The sequence below is a fragment of the Leptidea sinapis genome, chromosome 20 (genome assembly GCF_905404315.1).
Source record: "Leptidea sinapis chromosome 20, ilLepSina1.1, whole genome shotgun sequence".
Lineage (NCBI taxonomy): Eukaryota > Metazoa > Arthropoda > Insecta > Lepidoptera > Pieridae > Leptidea > Leptidea sinapis.
The window spans coordinates 697,847-721,177 of record NC_066284.1 but is presented as its reverse complement, the minus strand read 5'-3'; the positions used below and the strand labels follow the sequence as shown (position 1 = coordinate 721,177).

The following is a 23,331-nucleotide window of genomic DNA, read 5'->3' as shown; positions in this document are numbered from 1 at the left end:
CCGTACAATTGTACGTAATGCCGTCTCGCAGCAACACGTTCACTTTCGAATTCAATCGTAAATGCAATTCAAGCACACCCCCTGAGAATGTTCCATGTCTGGATGAGTTGGCGATGTTTCATTTTTGTTGCGTCATTGTTTATTATTTGTCCTTTTTTTACTTTCGTTAACTTGTTTTGGTTTCACCGTCAAAAGTTTTGTCACGTTGGATTCACGTATCATGTGAAAATATAGATTTGAGATCAATTGAACCATGATCTTACGACTCAATACAGCCTTTTAGTTAAATGACGCAAGAGCAACTAAATCTAGGATTAATCTAAGGTTATCTCATGTAGTTGTCGTACAGCAATGAAAACACATCTTGGAATATTATTATCTTTACATTTCCTACACTATGTATCGTAACATCCAATACTTATTCGAATATAATGTCTTTTGATTAATCAAGAGTTTAGGGAAATAAACTATCCCATCTATTGTTAAGTAGTGATAAATTACAATGTTGACTTTTGTCGTCGTGTGATCAAATCTAATTTTGTTACGTACCTATAATTTATGTTGATTTTTAAATGCCTCACAGTAGCTTATCTTACGAACGGGCATTGTTCGCTAATGTAATTAACGTAAATGGTTTTCATTTTAATTAAACGTTAATTATTCTTCGACACCTTTAAGCTGCATTTGTCGTCGGTAGACCATAATTTCTTACGTTATACTTACTTCAATAGTTCTATGTCTTTTTGGTATTTTCGCAGCGGTATCGAGTGCAAAGATGAAGTTTTTGCTGCACATCAAGTGCAGCACGCAGACTTGAAGCCAGCTGTGGCGGCCTTGCCTGCAACTGCAGTTCCAATTTGCGATAACCCTGCACCAGCTAACGGTGCCATTGTGGGAGTTATTTTACCAGAAGAAGAACGACCAATTCCTGTCACAGAACTTATATTTGCACCAAGGGAGAAGGAAATGAACAAAGGCTTTCTCATGTTCTCCCAAAATAAGGGAATTACAAGTGAGTGGATGTTGAACCGCGACAGCTTAGGTACATTTGCTTGCTTATTTCAAATGCGTAAATCAACTAGAATTATTCTTCAATTACATTATTTTTGTATTTCAGTGCTCAAAGACGAGCCGGAGGATCTGACCCATTTGGCCCCAACGGCTGGAGATGCCCACATACTGTTGGAGAATAGTCCGTTCGATATGTTTGATGATTTTATACTCAATGACAACTACTGCAGTTTACTTGGCGATGATCTCGCAAATGGATCTCCCGTAGATTCTTTAATTGGCGACTCCTTACTATCATCGCCTGAGCGCCAGGTATCTATTGACTTACTTATATAACATTTTCTTAATTTGTTTGAATTCACGTGTGATTAATATATTATAATATATTTAACAAAATTTCAGGAAAATGAATCAACTGGTGAACAGTCTTCTCTTTTAACGGAATTGTCATTAGATGCATTCGATAGTGCTCGATCGGATACTGACATCGACGACGGAAATTCCCCATTTATTCCAACCACCGATGAATTGCCAGTTTTGGAGCCGGCAGTTATGTGGGGAGCATTGCCAGACAGTGTTAGACAAGCGCGACCGCAACCCTCGGAGATACAAAGCTCATCACCAGCGCTGCAACGCCTTTTAGTAGCACCCCCCACCGGTCCTCCACCCCAAGATATCATTACAAACATTTACTCAGAACAAGGTTAGTGTTACAAAAATCAAATAAATATCTTTTTAATAATTTTCTAGCTAAAATATCTACCCTTAATTCTAGGACTGATTCCGAGCAGGAATATATCTTCTTGGGACACGGGCGTAAAGAGAATAATGAAGCAAGAAGAGGAGCCAACGGCGAAACGCATAAAGCGGAGCCCGACACCGACGCCGACGCAAACGTCGACTTCCTCGAGTGTTCTCATGAACCTTCTGGTGAGCGGCTGTGACGTAGACGCGGGATATATTTGTATGGTGCAGTGTCGACCGCGTCATAAGGCTAAAGCATAAGACTACTAAGTCTCCAAGAAACTATGAACTGTGATAATGCGCGTCCAGTGAAAGACATGGGTGGTCCCAATTTTATACACTCAAAATCCACAATTTCGATAGCATCATTTCGATGTCTGAATTCGAACGTAACTTTTCCTTGACAATAAAATGGCCTAGATAAAATGGGCAATTGTACCGCCGGATAAGTTAGCGAAATGGGACGCCTTTGTTAGGGTCGGTTGAGTAAGTTAATTTTCTGCAGGCATGTAATCTCGTACACTCGCTCCTAGTAGTTAGTTGACACGCGATATTAACGATTTAGTAGAGACAATCAATATAATCGTGTAGTATTTATAGTGTTAAGCTAACGTGCGCATATCTTTATGGTAATGAATTTTGGATTTTGTATAGCTTTAGTAAATGAAGGCCCGATTGATTTGCCGCGCGCTAAGTCTTATGTTATAGCGTGGTTTTGTTTTGTAGAACTATATGTGTTTCGTTCACCGGTCATTATTTATTATCTTTTATAAGTACGGTTAGTTGATGTTAGATTTATCTAATTGTTATATTGAGACTGTCCTACAGTTGTGTTAGTTCAATGCCATTCGTTTTTCGCAAGGTAGATCGTGAGCAAAGATTCAAGATAAGTTTTAATTTAGCTGTTGTCACTGCCAAGTGCTACAAAGTACAAGATCGTATCTAGAAAATCAATGTTGTGGACTTTTACAGTTCGGTTTAAATAGATTTATGCAAATTAAAAATTGTACCTATATATTTCTGTGGGAAAAAAATTATCAGCACGATATTGTTATATTAACAGATGTTTTTTTTTGTATTTGTATATATATTACAAATTTTATTTCGATATTATCACTTATTTTAACGAAGTTGTATTTGTTATAAAGATTTTTAGGTACGAAGATATGATAGACTTGTAGATAGATTTTTATCATTGTTGTTCTATTATCTTTATCATAGTTTAAGCGAAATGTCGTTAGGGAAAAGTGACTTTATGAAGTGGTGAAAATATAAATGAAACGGTGTTATTAAACATCAGACTACTTTGATTGGTGCACATTTTATTTACCATTCATCTCCCTTTCCACCCCCAACTCCCTCTTGAGTATTAGTTTTGTTTGAAACTATAGGTTAATATTAAAAGTTCAATTTAATATTGAGTTTTGTTGGAGTTTAGTTTTTGAAAATGACTGCAACCAGACATATACAACCTTAAGTCGCAGAACTCGCAATGCTGCGAATCAAAGATAATATACAAGAATGCGAGAACGAAAAAGCCAACCGGTGCGGCTTACTCTTACATCGGTTCCCTATTTCTGAAGGCTGCAATAAAAATTCGAGATTAATAATGGTTTGAGCATCGATTTGTTAACAGACTGATATTGCAAATGCCGACGTTAGTGAATATATAATAGGTCAGTTTCATCTATCTAAATATAAAAACTAATTTGTTATAAAAACTTAGTAGAAAATCATAGGTTTATTATATGTATGTCACGTGACCGAAAACGCCGACCACCATTTAGTGACGTCACTATAGCAGAAACAATTTGTTTTTAGCAACACACCAAAGATACTATGAAAATTCATTTTTATTAATATAAATTCAATAACGATTGCATGGCACAATTAAAACTTAAAACGATTTTTAAATCTATAGGATCATTTTGAATATATTTTAAAAATCGAAGATTAGCCTATTGTTGTGGACGTTATCGCACACAAAAAATGCACGACGTACACACAGTCGTGATAATGTGATAATTTAGGCTTATCGCAGTTGTAACTTTTATCGAAGTATTTTTCAGTTAATGCATATCTAACAACAATAATAATTTTATTGATTTAACAGGACAAGGGTTTTCATTGAGTTATAGTGCTTACTTAGATTAAGGATTGGTCTCCGCTGCGCTCCATCTAGATACCGCAGGAATAGTCGCAAAGTGCGGCAACTAATACTACGCCCAAGTGGGCGTACTCAAGCCAGTCCCGAACAATGTGTGACATTGACGTGCCACATGTTCTGTTAATCTTAGTTAATAATTGAAAATAAAATGCCGGGTTGTGTAACAAAACTTTATAATATCTAATAATATCTACTACAAGAATTAAGAAAGACACTGGTATATCATATTATCATCAGTAAGCATTTTGTATTTTATTAATTATGTAAGATAACACGAAGCGTATTTAAAATTTTGAAAGACCATTGAGTGTCAAAATGCCACGCGCACAAGCATCTAAAAGTTGCCACAGTAAAAAAGCTATTGTTCTTAGGTAGTGCGGTATCTAGTTGGAGCGCAGCGGAGACCAATCCTTAATCTAAGAGTAGGTACTTATTTGAAAATAACTGGATTGAATAATAAATCATAAAATCTAGAGACCAGAATGCATAATATTAAATAATTATTTTTATGCTTATAGTGACAAATTTTATTCGCTTATAATAAATAATTCAGCACTCTATAATATAAAATAAAGTTTTTGCATGATCATTATAAAAAATACTGACGTCATACTTCATTCTATCTATAGGTTTCCACAGCGTGATATCTTCTTTTATGTCATTTTTTCACGTGACCTTGCAAACGAATGATAATTAATAGAGACCGGATTATGTGCTACAAAAAATGCTTAAAATATGCAAGTAAAATATGCACAAAAATCCATAAAAAGGGCCAAAATATGCATACAATTAAACAGTTTTTTTTTGTTTTATAAAGGCTTGTACTGACAATCGTATTTATGAAAAAAACTATTACAAGATATACCTACTTAGGTAACAATGAAATTTAAGATTTACCTTTAAAAATATGTACTACTAAGTACTGTTCTAAATGTTCTGTAGGCAAATTGTGTCTATGATCGCTTGATAAATTTTTGTAAGCGGAAAAGGAGCGTTATACGTCTACTGAGTAGTAAAGTCAGTAAAGTCTACTAATTTTAGTGCAATGTTTGGGCTTACTATGAAAAGCATCGAACGATGAGCGAGACCGAGCGTAAATATGCATTTTTTTTTCTAAAATATGCAACTACCACTGAAAAGTACGACGCTGCATTGTAATGGGCAGGGCGTATCAATAATCATCAGCTGAATGTCCTGCTCGTCTTGTCCTTTATTTTCATAAAATAAATAAATATGTAGCGAGCTAGTACTAAGTATAAAATCGACTATTGTTTCTAGTGACACTTGGCCTTATAATTTATTACGCTAGGGAACTGATAAAAAGAAGTCGATTTATGACAATCTCATTTAGTTTTTAAAACTTCTTTTATAAATTAGTAATGGAATTGCACGTATAGTCTAAGATCCCACTGCTCAATTTTGTAGGTATCTGTTTTTTTGATAAAACTAATTTTAAATGAACTTTAAGTGAGTATGCTATGTAGTAGGTATAGGTTGCCTGAAATCGTTTATTGAAGGCAATGCAGCCTCTGCTTGCATCAATTTTTTACTGGCAATCATTGATTATCGTAAACAGTAAATATAAAACTGCAATTTTGTATGAAGATAAAAAAAACAGGTAGCAAAATTATATGTCCTGTTTACACTGGCAACCCTTACGTTGCGGCTGACGGAGAGCTGTTTACCCTTCTTTTTTTTCAATTCTTTATATAATTACCTTTAAAATGACTAAAATTTATTTTAATATAAGCAAATTAAATATATTACTCAAATTAATTACATGTAATTGCGCCCAACTTTATATAGGCAACCTATCGCTAATACTTTGCATACTCCCTCAATATTCATTGAAAATTAGTTTTATCAAAAAACAGATACTGTACAAAATTGAGCAGTGGGATCTCGTACAATTATTGGAATAAGTTGAGACGTTGAACTAATATATCAAAGAGGAAAGGAATTTAATGTCTTGAGTATAAAAGCAAACTATACAAGATTCGTGAGTATATTAATTAAAATGTAGGTATGGCACAATCCCTATATCCCTGTGAGATCGAATCAGAAATGAGGGAGATCCGTAGGAGAACCAAAGTCCCCTACAAATAATTACGAAACTGAAGTGGCAGTGAGCAGGGCACATAGTTCGACGGACAGATGGCCGTTGGGCAGTAAAGTCCTCGAATGGCGACCACGTACTGGAAGACGCAGTGTTGGTAGGCCCCTCACAAGATGGGATACGATACTGGTAAAGATTGCCGGAATACGTTGGATGAGGGCAGCGCAGCACCGATCGTCGTGGAAATCTTTGGGTGAAGCCTTTGTCCAGCAGTGAACGTCTTCCGGCTGATGATGATAATGGCACAAGAAAGTTTCAATCGGTTTTAAAGTAATCTGTTGATAGATCCGCTGAGCCACGTCGTATATATATATACGTAGGTCGATAAGAAAAGTGATGTCACGACTCACGCCATCCTGTTATCAACAATACAATACCTAGAAACAATTTACCATTTAACTTGTAACGTCATTGTTGATCCCATTTCAATAGGTGTTGTCCCATTTTCTTTACATTCATATTTGTGTGTTCATTTTGGGGGGGTAGGAATTAGTAAATATCAAATTTTGACTGAGCAAACCGGAATTTTGAGTTTGGCTTCAGAAAGGGATTAAATAATAAAAATCGGCCAAGTGCGAGTCGGTATCGGTAACATTATATAAAAGTTATATAGAAAGGAAAATTACATCAAATTATTTCAGTGGAGAAGGCATAAAATCTTTGCTCAAAATCATACAGTGCAAATGAGCTCTCATCATTTATACGTATTAAAAAACTACTTACTAGATCTCGTTCAGGGAGACACACACATTATTTTTTGGATTTTACCACTTTGGAAGAGTCTAGCGCAAACTATTGAGTTTAGAAAAAAATTATATTAGTAACCTCAATATAATTTTTAGTTTCAGTTCTAAGTATGGGGAACCCCTTAATTTACAGTATAGTTTTTATAATTTTGGGAAAAAGTGGCTGGGACATGTGACACAGTCAGACAGACAGACGTGACGAATCTATAAAAGTTCCATTTTTTGCCATTTGACTACAGAACCCTATAAATGGCATCGCTTGTATTTACCACTTACTCATTGAATATCGTGAACTCGCACACTCGACTATGTATACGCATAAAATATATGCTGGCAGTACAATTTTGTTGTCAAATGCTGTCTAAATTTTCAATTTCGATTTTCAAAACACTGACGGCCTACAAATAAACTTGGTATAAAGTTATACCTGAGAATAAAGAAGAATATGCAAATGTTGACTATATCGCTGACAACACTGTCAATACAATAATAATTCTGAAGTTTTCCGAATTTCAGGCAGCCTTGCAAATAAATGCGGGAAACGTTATACGTCCGAATAAACCAATCATAAGCAAAATGTCTATTTGTAAACATTTTTCACCACAGTCAAGCAAACCTACACTCCCACAAACTTGTCTGGCCCGGTGGAAGATGTTGTTGTTGCATTTGGTGTGGCCAGTCCAAATAAGTTCAGCCAGTTAAGTCCAAATCTTGAAAACTACTCAACCGACATTTCAAAACGGTGTCGTTAGTTAATACCAGCGGGAGGCTTCTTTGCACAGGATGCCAGCTAGATTGTTGGTACCAAGGCGCGAATTTCAGCCGTGAAGTAGTATTCCTTTTTTGGTTTTCTGCGTCGTGGCAGTCTGTTATTTGAAACAATAAGCTACTGTTTTGGCTGCATAAATCTGCTGAAATAGTCATCGTCGGGAGCCTGAAATTGATGTAAAATTACTTTAAACTCTCCATTTATTATTGATATCTTTTTTGATTTGTGATGTCATGTCTCTTAAGCCTGGTGAACTGGATGCCACCCTTTCCGCTCAAAGACTTGGCTAGCTCGTTGACATGGGTTGTTAGTTTGTCCTGGTATTTCAGGCTAGTTTGGGTTATTTCTTGCCGGACAGTTTTAATGCCGAGGTCTAGGTACATGTATTTATTACTAATACACTGTGGGATACTGAACATGGTTCTTTATGTTTTGTTCTGAAACACAGTTCACAGAACAAACAAATTTCCATTATTTACATTTAAAGCAAAGAAGGTCACATTTAAATAAAACACTTTTTAAAGCTTGAAATAACTGTTTTTACATTCGATTTTGCGTAAACGTTAAATTTTTATTATTATTTTAGCTAACCCGACATTTCGTGTCCTTTCCCCTGAACACGTGCTCTGGAGACGTCTGAATAACTCTCAAAAAGGACTTGAAGCTAACACATAATTTGCATAGGAGACGTCGAGTTGCGGTAAATTGCCCGTAGATTACGTTTTACCTTCACACAAACACGTGTCGCGAGCGTATTTTGTAAATTTAACCAACATTGGTTAAGTAAAGGTCAATGTCCGAAATTTCTTCTTTTCTGCGTCCGGAGTATTGTTTGTGTAAATATCTGCGGTGCATCTTTTTTACTTACTTTTATATGACAACCATCAACAGATGATCATAACGCTCACTTGATAGTAGGTGATCACCCGCCATTTATTCAATAATGCGTCGTTTTAAAATTATGTTATCTTAGAGCACTGCGAGAACTCTCAAACTAAGCTCATAACCCGAGGTTTTAAACCTTCCGTCACTTCGTTGGAATTCGTGTATTATTCCTAGCTACGCTAAAAACAATAGATAGAATGAATAAGATAGAAAAGTATTTATCTAACCTATTTGGCTTAATAGTTGACAAGAGCCAGTCATGTGATGTAGAGGATGTGGATTTATGAAGGGGAGGGTCTGACAATGATACGCCATCGGACGGGTCGGCCGCTGACCGACGAATTGCCTTTCGAATGAGCCAACCGTAAAGTTGAGGCAGCACGCAACCGGATTGATAAGATGAATATAGAGCAATGCTTGGAAACAGAAATCAGATTCGTAGCGGGTAATGTTTAAGTATAAAGAGACTTTTGATTATCTTAAACCACTATTATACGGTGTTTTGGATATAGTTTATTATTATTGTATGCGCGCGTGCGCGTTTAAGATATGATTATTATATTATGGCTTAAATAATATGCCGACGTACCTGGTATTCCTGGACGCGATGTTCTGCAGCTGGGAGCCCCCGCTAGTCCTTTAGGAACTCCTTGGAGGTGCGGAGAAAACGGGTTGCGATACGTTTCTATTGATTAGCTAGTTCACGAGTGATGAAGTCTTCTGAAGGACTTGCGTAATTATAACAAGCGGAATTTATGCGTATGTCACGATTTGCGTGAGAACTACATTGCTCAGTGACAATTTTTGGTTATATTATTAGGCGGCGAAAAAGACAACTGTCATTATGTTAACCTCACAGATGACAATGCGTCTGTTTACTATGGTATTTCTTTGTCTACAGGAATCGTCGGCCATACATTAGCCATAACCAAATAACATTAAAATAACAATTGTGGCGCATCCAATCATAAAGGTTTAACCGGTTAAAATAACTTATGCACCTTCTTCATCACAGAGCTATTTGACAGAGCTTAGTTATTCACCACGAAAAGAGCTTACGTTATAATTATTATGCTTAATAAAACACCCTTTCAACGTATCCGTTAATAGTGATAAAATTTATTTAAAATTCTAAATATTAGTCAATAAATATCAACTATATTGCGACATTTCTCAAGAAAAGCAATATTGTCGTCAAGGAGCTCATTCACGTGATCTTAATAGGAGACACGTACGCTAAGATAAAGTGTTAGAAGTATAATTAAAATTTACATGGTGTATTACTACTACCATATGTGACTATAATATTGGAATTAACTCTATTATATACCAAAGGGAAGTAAACCTCGTCTATTTCCCGAAAGACATTCAAATAAATTAAACCTCCCTCAATCAATATTAGTACTGCATACCTCGAGTCCTTACGTAATGTCTATAAAAATATAATATAATATGCCAGACAAAATTCAAAACGTAGGCAACTAAAATGAATTTAACAAAATATTAAAAAACTTATAATTAGAAACGTACTACTATGTTATAAATGATTTTCTTAACGACTCAAATAAAAATAAATATGGGTAAAAAACTTACGGTCTGTTGTTCAGACCAAATTGCGACACCCAAAAGATACTTACTCTTACTTAGATTAACAATATTTACTCCAAATGTTATATTTAAGAAATGTATTTATGGAATTGCAATAAATTGGGAATTTCAAAAGTTTGTAAATTAGCAAAATTTCAAATGATTGAAGATCATATAAATCGGCCCTCGCGTTTAATTTCTAAAACGCTACAAAAGAACTGGATGACCTGATTGTTGCCGCCGAATTTCACCTTCGCACGACACGCCACAAGCTAAGATGTCATCCCCACCACCTGTATGAGTGATTTTCATGTACAGTGCGGTTTTCACAGAACTTTCTTCCACGTACAACCAAGCTGTGGAATGAGCTTACTTGTGTGTTTCCAGGACTATACGACATGGGTACCCTAAAAAAGCGATTGTAATTCCTTTGGTGTTGCAAAAGAATTTTTAGAAAAAACAATAAGGATTGCACCGCACATTTGACGTTTGTTTATGCTATTATGACGTCACGATCATGGCGGCTCCCTTTTTGGCGCGACTATATATCATTTAAATTTTAAACAGTTTTTCTTTGCATAAAATGGAATTATTTTGAGGAAATAAAAATATCAGCTGGCTATCGAATCTTTACGATCATTCTAGAATATATTTAAAAAAATCGAAAAATACCCCATTGTTGAGGGTAGATTCGTACTCCTTAGCGTTGGTACATGATCGAGATTTTGTAAGAGTTTAAGTGACTGTAGATGTGATCTGTCATCTCTAGCTACCGATCTGGAGATAAGCGTGATTTGCAACGTATGTAGATAGGTATCAATGTACAATGCCTGAATCATGAATGACCAATGTGCTTCTGACTCATATATTTACATCGACTCCAATAATTTGAGTCATAGTTATTATTCTGAAATATTTATATTATTGTCAGTTTTACGCACCGTAACGTAACCAATGTCGTAAATAGACAACTGCGTACGTGATTCCGCGCGAATTACGAAAGCTTACCATAAGGTAAAATAAGTTAACTCTCAACAGCCACCGTGGTTAAAGTATAAAGAGAAAACAAATTTTATTTATAAATTAAATAAAAAAGTAAATAATTATATTAAATAATAAATTATATATATACTAAAAGAGAGCATGACAGTTGAACAAGACATAGCAAGATTTACGATCGATGTGCCATTCGGACGGTTGTCTCAGTTGGTAAAGAGCCCGGACGGAACCCGAGAGGTTTTTCGAGTCCCGCATCGTTTATAAATTATTGATACAAATTAAATTTGATAAATATTACATTATTTGCTCCATTATTTCAGTCAGATGAGCTCACTACATCAAGCAGTTTTACCTATATTTGGTGTTTTGTATGTGTGGGTTATTTATTTTGAACATTTCAAAATTACACTTGTATATCAAATAAAAGCCTTATTGGTTGTAGTTTGTTGCTAACTTTTGCGACGATCAGATAATAATAATTGTATTGGTTACCTCAGTTGGATATGCGACCTCGAACATTATTAATATATTTTCAATGTATATATATGCTTTAAAAAAAGATAAAATTTATTATTAAACATCGTTGGTTTTTGGCATTTTATATAAAAATGTCGTCTTGTTTTTTTAGCAATAGATTGCCAATAACAAATACTAAAATAAAATAGTATTATCCTATTTGAAAATATAAATAATTACCAATTTAACTCATCAACATAATACACATAGAATGGTGGTAAAAAATATATTTTACTTTAATTAATTTGGTTTCTGTGTAAAATAATATTTGGATATAATTATTTGCGTAATCCGAGATACGATATATTCGATTCTCATCGTAATTGACATCTCAAAGCAGTCTGTGTAGCACTTCAAAGTAGCTGCACAAATAAGTGTTTTGTTTTAGGACAAACCATAATAAATATTGTAAGGTAAATTATGAGAATAATAATTTCTGTACAATAATTTAACGCAAATGAAAACTAATACTCTATCCTTATTCCTCCTGTCCTGTTTTGATTGAAATGTGCACCAATTTAACTATTCACGCCATTTATTTTTTTTTCCCGTCCGATGTTTGCTGAACTGTAACAGATTTCGTGTAAACAATCAAATTAATTATACTTGCTGATATATTTTCAATCACGTTTCAGGATATACAGCAGTTGACATCACAGCAGGCTGCTGGGAAAACCCTGCAGCATCAAGTATTGCAGAACACACAAAATGCAGCTCGTCGCCTCCCGATGTGCAAAAGTATGCCGATTCCTGTCATTAACATCGTTGAGGCTGCTCTAAATAAACAGAACGCACGTGCCAACACGGCATCCGGAGCTCAAATGATACGCTGGCCAAGTAATTCCATGTCTCCGCTGAGCTTAAATATCAGCAGCCCAATGTGGTATTCACTCCCAACCAGCCCCAATTACAGTTCATCGCTTAGCCCTGCACAGAAGAACCGTGTTCAAAGTCCTTATGCAACACCGCAATCCCTATCACCTGCTAGTACCTACAGCCAATACAGCCCATCAAACAAACTATCCCCAAACCCAGCCCTTCAAGGGTACGATCCCTATTTGTGTAACAAAATGCAGCCAAGCCCAACCTTTTCCATCCATTCTAACGAAATGCTTCTAGATTCTAACATGCCGTTGTCCACATCTGATTTGTGGCCCGAATCCGAAATGATTCAGAATACGAGCGACCTGTTAACCGCATTTGACGATGTCAAACTAGTCTAAGTGTGTTCGAGTGATTTGTTTTTTTCACTGAATGACGTAATTACAATATTGAATGCGAATTAAATTAAAGTAAGGAACGCAATAAATTTTCCTTACAATGAAAACATATTTGAATACATTGCATATTTCAGTAAATAATTTACAGACATTCCGTTCCACAGTAAAATGTTTTGTTCTTACAGGAATGCGGGGTCATTGTAAAAGTCTACAATATCTGTTAAGTCAGTCTAATTATTTTAGAATTTGTGAAATGATTACTTTCCGGTAAAATATGTAATAAATTATAAACTTGCGGTCTTGTTTTTATTTTCATTCAGATGAAATATTTCATCACCATTAGAGGGATGTTTGACGTAATTTTTTTGCTAAATTGCAATAAAAATTGAATATAGGCAATAATTTATCAAGTAGATAAATTTATTTTTATTTAAGAGTTGAGACCCATCATGTTATATAAAGTTTTTTAATCATCATAAAAAAACTTTAATAAAATTGTATGATCAAAGTTATATAGATACTCAGTTAGAAGTTAAGAATCGTAGTTGAATAATTTGCATACCTACATGGGTGTTCGCACTACCATAGTATTTATATATGTAATAAATATACACTATGTTAAAAAAAACCCTGTACGATAATTGTCACGGATATGAAGTTGAATGCGGAGTCACCAGTAAAAATAAAATAATCGAAACCCCTTAGATTAAGAAAGAACATTTCATAAATGTTTTAAAAAATTTGAGAGCAATGGCCTATAGCTAGCATCAGATGCGCGGCGTGGCGGCTCAAACGAATAGGGCGATGTTTATTATTAATACAAAACTTTCGATTTTGCCGCCACGCGCGCCCTTCGCATGAATGAATGGAATGGGTGTGTGGGCGGGGAAAAATTAAACTTTTATAATTGGGTACATTTATAATATTGTTTCTTTTACTTTTTTTATGTGCGTATTTCCTGAAACTTAATATTTATCTGTTCTCACTACTTGGTACCAATATACGCCTCATGATATAGTACAGGTTTTTTTTAACAACCTGTATAATTTATTATAAGTAATTTTTTGGTGGATATTGTAACATCTATAGCAACCGCCACAACCAAAGCGAAAATAAAAATCAGAAATTATTCTCACAGTAAATGCGTATGTGCGAAAGAGTGCGAGATATCGGCAATACTGCTCTACAGTATACATAAAACAAGTTTTGGTGATTACTATTTGTACTATACTAATATATAATATCAAGATCATATGTTTATATTAAAACATATATAGATTTGCATTGCAACCTGCACATTTAAATTTTAGGTAGTTTAAAATAATTAGTTTAAGTTTGAATATAATTATTTTCATATTTATATTATAAGGTGCTGTTGTGTAATATAATTTAAAATTTATTATCATTGTACTAAAACTGACTTAAATTCTTCCGTACTCGATGGATAAACTAGATTTTTTAAACGTTATTGTTTTTAATATGAATAATTGTTTGATTAGTGTTTAGAAGTACATATTCTATACACTCGAATATATTGCAACAATAATATTATGTAGAACTTGTATCAGTAACATTATAATATATATTAAGAGTAATTTTTTGTTATCAATTTCCATATCATTTAAGTACAAGTACACATTAAACTGAACATTATTGAATGCTATTGTTAAAATTAATTTATAATCTCGATAGTTTTAAATATCATTCAAATGTTATGGGTTGTATGTTAAGTAAATAAATTAACTTTTAAATTCAATTTCTAAAGGTATTTAATTATGTTAGTTTGGTTTGGGAAATTCGGAATGTAGACTAGAATGGAAACCTAGGTTCTGTTTGGTTACTTTTAATTCCGATATCAGATGAAACCTTTATTAGTTTTTAAGAAAATAAAAACAAATTGGTATTTATAATTTTATAATTTAGTCAAATTTATTTTTACAGTGTCACTGGTGAGACAATAACGATATTTAAGTACTCGGTACTTCATTCTAAATTCAAATAAAATTATTCAAAATATTTATATAACATCACTTATTGATAGTCAAAAACTACCACCCATTCGAAAAGTAGGCTTCAGGTAGTTCTTGCAGGCTTCTTTTTTTTATATAAAAATACGGTTACAGTGTAATAATATCATATAGTAAAATTGATCATGTCACCTCAGGGCGGCACACCGTTCCCAATCTGTGGCATTTTTAATAAAGTTGTGTTATAGTAACCTTTACCACACAAACGTTTTATTTTGAATTTCTTTTGAACAATTTTTTTGAATTTCGTAACACATTTGTTTTGAATATCTTCTGGGATATTGTTGTGAAATCATTTAAAACATTGCCCCACAAAAGAACTAGTAATTCGACTTAGCCAAATAAGTTTGTATGTTCCTGATTACAATATGGTTATAACAGTTTCTAGCAAATTCACTTATGTACCTATGTACATACTTAACATTGCCAAGAACATATTTAATTTTTGAACAAATTTCGTTATAAAAAAAAATTGTCGATACATCTCCGCTGAGGGTGCAACTCGTGTTAGTTAAGGGCAAGCACCGGCAGGTCTGTGTATCCGCCCTCCCGCTTCCTACTGCCGCGCCCTGCGATTAGCGTCTACTCTGTGCATCCGCGTCGTGACCTTGCAATGCGTAGGTACCTAATTAAATTCTTAACTCTCGGTTAAGTTTACTAAGTATTTAGTTAAAATATCGAATATCATTAATATCTCGACAGTCTAGCTGTATAGGTTCAATAATGTATCTGGTACAACTTGTACATTTAAAGTATAATTATTTCTACTATTTTATGGAATAACACGCGGGTAATCTAGTAGTAAATGGTCACAGCTGCTATAAGTTTTTTTTAATATGCTCATATTGTATCGACCTATGAATATATTTTGCAAGGACATAAGTGTCTTGATAATCTCAAAAACGCCCCTAAACCGAATGGTGAGGAATATATTATTTGTGCACAGCTTGTGGCACGATTCTGAAAGTTCCATTAATTTGGAGCAGGAATTGATAATCGTAAATAAAATGTCAATATTTTTCTTTTGTTTTTTTGAAGTTTTTTTCGAAGACTGGGAAATAAATGTTTTTATTATGCTGTAATTCACATAGTGAATGCACGCACAAAGGTTGGGTTTTGAATTGTCTTTGCGTAAGAGTTAATCTAATAGTCGATTTTTAATAGAATAACGTAATTATTTCGAAGTTGTCAACAGTTTCAATAACAAAAAAAGAAGGTATGTTATTGATTATATATATTTTAGGCTCCTTTGCACAGGTTGCCGGCTAGATTGTGTGTACCACAACGGCGGCTATTTCTGCCGTGAAACAGTAATGTGTAAACATTACTGTGTTTGGTCTGAACGGCGCCGTAGCTAGTGATATTTCTGGGCGAATGAGACTTAACATCTGAAGTCTCAAAGTGACGAGCGCAGTTGTAGTGACGCTCAGAATTTTTGGGTTTCTCAATAATCTTGAGCGGCACTTGGACGTATCAATTACCATAAGCTGATCGTCCTGCTCGTCTCGTCCCTTATTTTCACTTTAAAAAATTAATTTAAATTTGACTGGCTATTTTAAGTAGCGTAGACTATGTATGTAGCACGAATAGGCTACTGTCAAATAATAATGCAAAGTCTGTGCCATAGTATTTTGTTTTCAGTCTTATTTTTGATTGGCCATTGAAATGTTATGTATCTATATAATATGTATAGTATATTCAATTCAAATTTGATAATAATTATGTAAATAGATATAATCATATATTTTATATATTTTGAGATTAAATTTCTAACATTTATAATGATGTTTTATTATAACCAATCTTAGATAATTAATACGTCTAGAAGTCTCTTGCTGACAACCGATGAAAATAGGCTAGTAATATTATACAGAGTTTAGTGTGAGTGAATTGCTCGAGATAGAGATTAGTTCTAAAGTCTATTTTTTTTCGACGTTTCCACAGCTGTCATTGTCTAAGTAACAAATAAATAAATAAATAAAATATAAAAGCCTTTTATTCCCGTACTAAATAACATAATTTAATTAAACTAGATTAAAAAAATAAAAAAACTTATTATAAATATTATTCTTAGTAACCTTAACTTAGATTAAGGCTTATATTAAAAAATGTTTATGTTAATAAGTTCGTGTCTATTACTTAACAATTATTGTTGTTGTTTTTACAATAATTATTAAGAAATATGACACATAAGTAGTATGGGCCCCTCTTTCGGTGAAGGCCTCCTCCATTTTCTTCCACACTAGAAGTAGCCCCTCATTCTATCGCTTGACTCTTACCTCTCCAATTTATTAGGGTTGCCTTCTTTACCTAAAATTGTACCTACCTAATTTAAGGTCAACTTATAAAAATAGCTCAGTTTTTTCTATAATATAAATAGGTATGTGATCGTAATTTTAAATCAATATTCTTTCGTTGTCATTCCTCTATTAGTTGCTGATAGTAATGTATGCGTTTGAAGACCACGACATAGTCAAACCTACTTAGTATAGGAAATAAATAGGTAGATATCATGAATGGTAATTTCATAATAACAATAATTACTTAAATTAGATTGTTTCAGTGTCTTTAAAAAGCTCAACTAACTAATTTTGGATCGCAATGACCTATAGTATGCTTTGCTTTTTTTCTCCATTTTTGAATCATCGGTCGGACCGGTGAAGTAGCTGACGACATATTCTTTGGCGTGCGTTCACTCGCTCCTGAGGTTTGGATAGCCTCTCTACAGTGGCCACCGCGCGTACTTACAATTTCAATTCCTACATGGGGAGTGAGACAGGCCTGCCACGACGGAGGGTTCCAGGTAACGAGACCAATATAACAAGTTAGTGGCGCAATAGTTGCAAGCATCCAGCTGTAAGGCTTACTAACCGATACATCCTCGCACCGCGGTTGGCGATTTGCTTAATTTTCCCGTTCACCAGATTTCTGGCGAGCACCATGTGTTGCGGCTTTGGTATTCAAAATAGAAAATGAAAATAGCGCCGCCATAGGTACTGGGTATATCCACTAACAGATCAAAGACATTTGAAAGGATATTTTTGTTAAATGTACAACGACGTGCGGCGGCATCCCGATAATTTTATTAATTACTACAGAATGTCCATTGGTACTTTTGTACTAATTTTACCAAATTATTACAATCTGTGGGCCAGTATCTACAATCTAAAGACACACGTAAGGCAATATCACCTAAAGATCTATCCTCTGCGCTCTCCTAGTCGAGACTGAATAGAAAACACAGAACACTTTAACTCTAACTGAATAGAAAACCGAATGCGGTTAACCGCCGTGCGTGCGCCACCATACTAATACTATGGGGCACAAAAAAAACGCGCTTTTACAAACCGCCATCAAGATGTAACAAGTAGCGTTTTTAAAATCAGTCACTGAAAAAAGTCGCTAATGCGTGCGCTTGTATAGAAAACTATGTGCTATTTTATTGCGTTTTCAGACTTACGTTTAAAAGCATGCGTTTCATTGCAGTGCGTGCTAAGCCTAAGCAGTTATAGAGGGTAGAGGTAAGAAGAACCGAGAATCACGAGTGTATATGAAAAAGTGTCCGTCAAAATGCGTTAAAGGGTGGTGCTTCATTAGCATCAGGGTAGATCTTAAAACTAACTCTAAGGTTATATTTACTACATTATTTTGTACTACGCAAGTAGTTAAAAACATTTTCAATAAGTAGTTACTTTAGTCGACAATAATATTATTTTGTTGGACTCGGCATACTTCAATTCGTTTACAATTATTGCAACATTCATACGTCATACCATACCCTATGCCTACACCAGCGCCATTACGAAAGCTTTTTGAACTGTTATTTACAGTATAAGCTGGACACTTTTTCAACTTTTCTCCCTGAGATGATTCTCCTCGCCTCTACCCTCCTTATAAGCAGTAAGTAAAATAGTCCCTAGTTAGTTCCAGAATGCAATAGCAACAAGAGGGTATAAAAAGGCATGACTGTCAATAATTAAGCCAATTATAATTATTCGTACTTATTACATAATGATTTTATTACTTTTACATTAGTCTTGAATTTTGACTCATTGTACTTTCACGCTAGATCTTACCTAAATAAGATAAAAAATTAGGCAAGGATACCAAATACGGTTTTATTTCTAATTTAGTAATGCTTCCACACCTGATTTTAATAAGAGTTCGGTATCTGTGTTTCATACTCAATGTTATACAAATCTTGTTGGGGTATACCTACGGTCCCACGTTCTTTTCACATGAAATAAAGTAGCTCTTTGGTTACCAGTTATGTCGAAACAGTTGCTAGAGCTCTTCTTTGTAACATGACCCATGTATGTTCAATAGGATTCATGTCGGGTGACTGTACATTGATGTGATATTGAGTCGGCCTTACCTGCCTGGAGCTCGCTAAACTCTTACTCTTCGTGAATCTGGATGGAATCCAAACCGACTCGTCAGAAATAGTACGAGTGACCATTGAACGTCAGTCCATTCTAAATATTCTTCAGCCCATAGAAGTCTTTTTTCCGAACAGTTTGATCACTGACTAACAACTGGTGGTCAGTATGTAGTTTTTGCACTATTTGCTTGGCCGTAATGTTACTGGCTATATTATGAACAAAACGGTCCTGCCTGGAAATTATGGCACGACTTCTGCTCAAATTCCGTTCCTCGATATATCCCATGACACGAGAACGTGTCCGTAACATTGAGATTACATGCCCACAGCTCTAATCATTTCTTCTCTTGTGTGATGTCGACGGACATTACGAGCTTTAACTTAACATGAACAAATAAAACAAAATTATTCAAATCAATAAACTTTGCGATGTTAAATTATAACAAGAATTAACTAAGTATAAAATAGTATAGATGAGATGGAATAGTATAAGCATGTCAATTATTGTGCAACCCCTGTACATTTATCACATTGAACATTTATATATTTTTTAATTATTGGGCATGAGTATTATTATCAACAAATGAAAGTGTAATAATTATTAGTATTAAATTGTTAAAATAATTATGTAAGTTCTGTTTTACCACAAAAACAGAATTTTAGAAATTCAAAGTTACCACAAGAAAAACTACTACATAATACGTATAGATGGCGGTAACAAAAATACAGCGTGGCGAAGCGCCGCCACGGCCTGTATCGCCACTCCTACAATCAGGTTTACTCTCCGCCTATATTCAAATTCAAATATTTTTATTCAAAATAGGATGTGACATCACTTATTGAAAGTCAAAAAAAACTACCACCCTTACCAAAATGAATGCCTCAGGCCTGAGAAGAATGGGCGCAACAAACTCAGCGGGCTTTTTTTTTCATCAAAAATATGTTTTACAATTAAAGTAACATTTACAAAGTAACATTGTACAATTAAACTTATTATTTAATAGCCTGAGGGCGGTCGCTCCATTCCCAATCTTTGATTTCATTAAGGAAGTCATTTATGCTATAGTAGCCTTTACCACACAAACGTTTTTTAACAATTCTTTTGAATAACGTAATACTTTTTTTTTAAACAGTTTCTGGGATCCTGTTGTAAAAGCAAATACATCGCCCCACAAAAGACTTGCTAACTCGACTTAGCCGAGTAGTAGGCAGTATAAGCTTATGTCTGTTCCTGGTGTTAACATTATGGTTATGGCAGTTTCTCGCAAATTCACATATGTGCCTATGAACATACATTACATTATCAAGAATATATTGAGAAGCAACAGTCAAGATGTTAATTTCTTTGAATTTTACTCTCAATGAATCCTTAGGGCCTAGGTTATAAATAGCGCGAATAGCCCTCTTCTGCAGCACAAATATTGTATTAATTTGGCAGCGCTGCCCCACAGCAATATACCATACGACATAATACTATGGAAGTAACTAAAGTATACAAGTCGCGCCTGCGTATGTCAGTTAATTGTCTAATCTTTTTAACCGCGTATGCTGCAGAACTAAATCTGTTCGCCAATCCTTCAATATGGGGGTCTCATTGTTATTTGGAATCCAGAGTAATGCCAAGAAATTTAGCAGATTCCACCGATTTTATCACCTCTCCGTTTAACAAAACACTTGCATCAATATTTTTGACATTTGGTACGGTAAATTTTATATATTTCGTTTACTTGCTTTTTAACAATAGGTTATTAGCGCTAAACCAGTATACAATGACAGATAGAATATCGTTCACGTCGTCATACATAGCTTGGTTTCTTTTCACTTTGAAAATCAGTGAAGTGTCGTCCGCAAACAATACTACCTTATGTTTTTTCTCTGTAAGATTAGGAAGATCATTTATAGGAACGGTCCGAGAATAGACCCTTGCGGTACCCCCATACTGAGAGGAGTCCCAGGAGATCTCCTGCCATTTACGTCGACCTTCTGAATTCTATTGTTTAGATATGAAATCAGAAGATCAAGTGCAGTTCCCTTTATGCCATAGTGACATAGCTTCATGACCAGCGTTGAATGTTGAACACAATCAAAAGCCTTAGATAAATCACAGAAAATGCCAAGTGCATTCTACGATTCCTCCCAGGCATCAAAAATATTCTTGATAAGCTCAACACCTACATCCGTTGTTGAACGTCCCCTAGTAAAGCCAAATTGTTTCAAATGAAGTAAGTTATGAGAGTTAAAGTAAGTAAGCATTTGGCTTAAAATTATTTTTTCAATAATTTTACTAAGAGTCGGCAAAACCGACACAGGAAGATAGTTATTCGGGTCAGAAGAGCATCCCGACTTAAATATTGGTGTAATTTTACTATGTTTAGAAGGTCAGGAAACACACCATGATTAATACCATTATTAAAGACTATTGCAAGATATGGTGCTAGGACATCAATTATTGAACTTAATATTTTAACAGAAATGCCCCATATATCAGCAGTTTTTTTCATGTCTAGAGATTTAAAAGTTTTGATTATTTCTCCAGGGCTAACAACAATCAACTATGCAACAATCCTGCTCACAGCTCAGTTATTGACAAACTGTATTCAGACATTGTGCTCGCGTTATGACAGGCGGCAGTGGCGGGGCGGGGAAATAAGCGTGAGCAGTGTATACGTAAACGAAAAACAATAATAGGTTGGAATAAACACGTTAGTAACAGTCACAGTGAGGCGAAGGCGTGTTTTCAGGAATGGTTGTGGACGGGGAGTCCTTCTGAAGGAAGTATATATCAAAAGATGTGCAATAGTAAGAGAATTTTTAAATCAAGATTAAGATGGTGTCAAAAACATCAAGATCAATTAAAAATGGACGTACTCGCTTCTAAGCACTGCGCGAAGGATCTCAGAGGTTTTTGGAAGCACACAAATGAATTGATAGGTCAGCCTGGTCATCCTGTGACTGTGGATGGTACAAGTGATCCCAAATTAATTGCTGATAAGTTTAAAGATAATTTTGTTGTGACATCACCATTAGGACCGTCACAGTCCCAGACATCAGGTCGGGTGAGTGGGGAGTGTATAAATACTAGAATTATGGCTAAGGATGTATTAAAAGCAATTAATTCGATCACCAAGGGTAAATCCCCTGGCCATGATGGGCTGAGTGTGGAACATGTTCAGCACGCTGGACCTCATATGTACAGGGCTGGCCATGCTGTACAACTTGTGTATTTCCCACTCATACCTACCAACGGACATGATGAAGACTATTGTAGTACCTGTAGTGAAAAATAAAAATGGAAATTTATCAGATATAAATAATTATCGGCCTATATCTTTAGCTACTATTATAGGTAAAGTGTTTGACAGCATTCTAAATGCACAATTAAATAGATTCTTGCAGTTGCATGAAAACCAGTTTGGTTTTCGGCAGGGACTTTCCACGGAAACTGCGATATTGTGCTTGAAGAGTGCTATCAAATACTATACAGATAGAAATACATCGGTTTACGCCTGCGTCCTTGACCTTGTAGCTGTACCTACAACCAATAATATCAATTAATACAAATGTCTAATACCTAACTTGTAACGTAGCATTATAGATCGTAGAAATAGTAATCGTGCATAATAACTGTAATAAGCGTATGCCGAAAGATTCGTTCTGATAAGAACATTTTATTTTGTATAACGTAATATTAGCTCTGATAAGAACCATTTCATAATGCTGTACATCAACTCATAGAATCATATAGATCACCAGTAGTCATCGCAGTGAAGTTTCAAGCATCGTACTTTCTCTCGTCGATCGCAGACATACTCACGTGATCAGTCATATGCTCCGCGTTACACAACCGCACAGCAAGGCCGAGCGTCCTCGAATGACGCGTCGGGACTCGGGCACACATGTGATGTCATTTCACGCGCGCCCGAAGGGCGCGTGGGGGATGATGATCGAGGCGATAGCCTCCTGCATCAGGTATCAGCGCTGGATATGACTATGTCCAGGTCGTTGGGGTGGGGTTCTTACGTCCCCCATGACGTTTTTCCTTCCGTTTTTCATCTTTACTTTCTTCATTTGGCTTCTTGGTTGGCGCCCCCGCTTGTCCCGAGCGATCGAGCCCCTTAGGAAGGATACACGGGGCGATCAGCTGGTCGGCTGGTCGGTTAGGC

The 23,331-nt window shown here is 35.1% G+C and overlaps 1 protein-coding gene across 9 annotated transcripts in view; it reads left to right on the top strand.

Annotated features, from left to right (window-relative positions):
- Positions 1-16,569, top strand: part of LOC126970235 (hypoxia-inducible factor 1-alpha-like) — a 135,890-nt gene extending 119,321 nt beyond the window's left edge. For 5 of the 9 annotated variants that reach the window (XM_050816036.1, XM_050816033.1, XM_050816035.1 and 2 more), the window contains 5 exons: positions 759-1,042; positions 1,118-1,323; positions 1,414-1,714; positions 1,787-1,941; positions 12,176-16,569. In XM_050816036.1, coding sequence (XP_050671993.1) covers positions 759-1,042; positions 1,118-1,323; positions 1,414-1,714; positions 1,787-1,941; positions 12,176-12,763 — 1,534 coding nt within the window. In that variant the 3' untranslated portion in view covers positions 12,764-16,569. Of the gene's footprint in view, positions 1-758; positions 1,043-1,117; positions 1,324-1,413; positions 1,715-1,786; positions 3,066-12,175 lie in introns of those variants that run through there. The other 4 variants (XM_050816034.1, XM_050816038.1, XM_050816037.1 and 1 more) reach the window with 4 other exon arrangements.
- Positions 16,570-23,331: the final 6,762 nt, after the last annotated feature.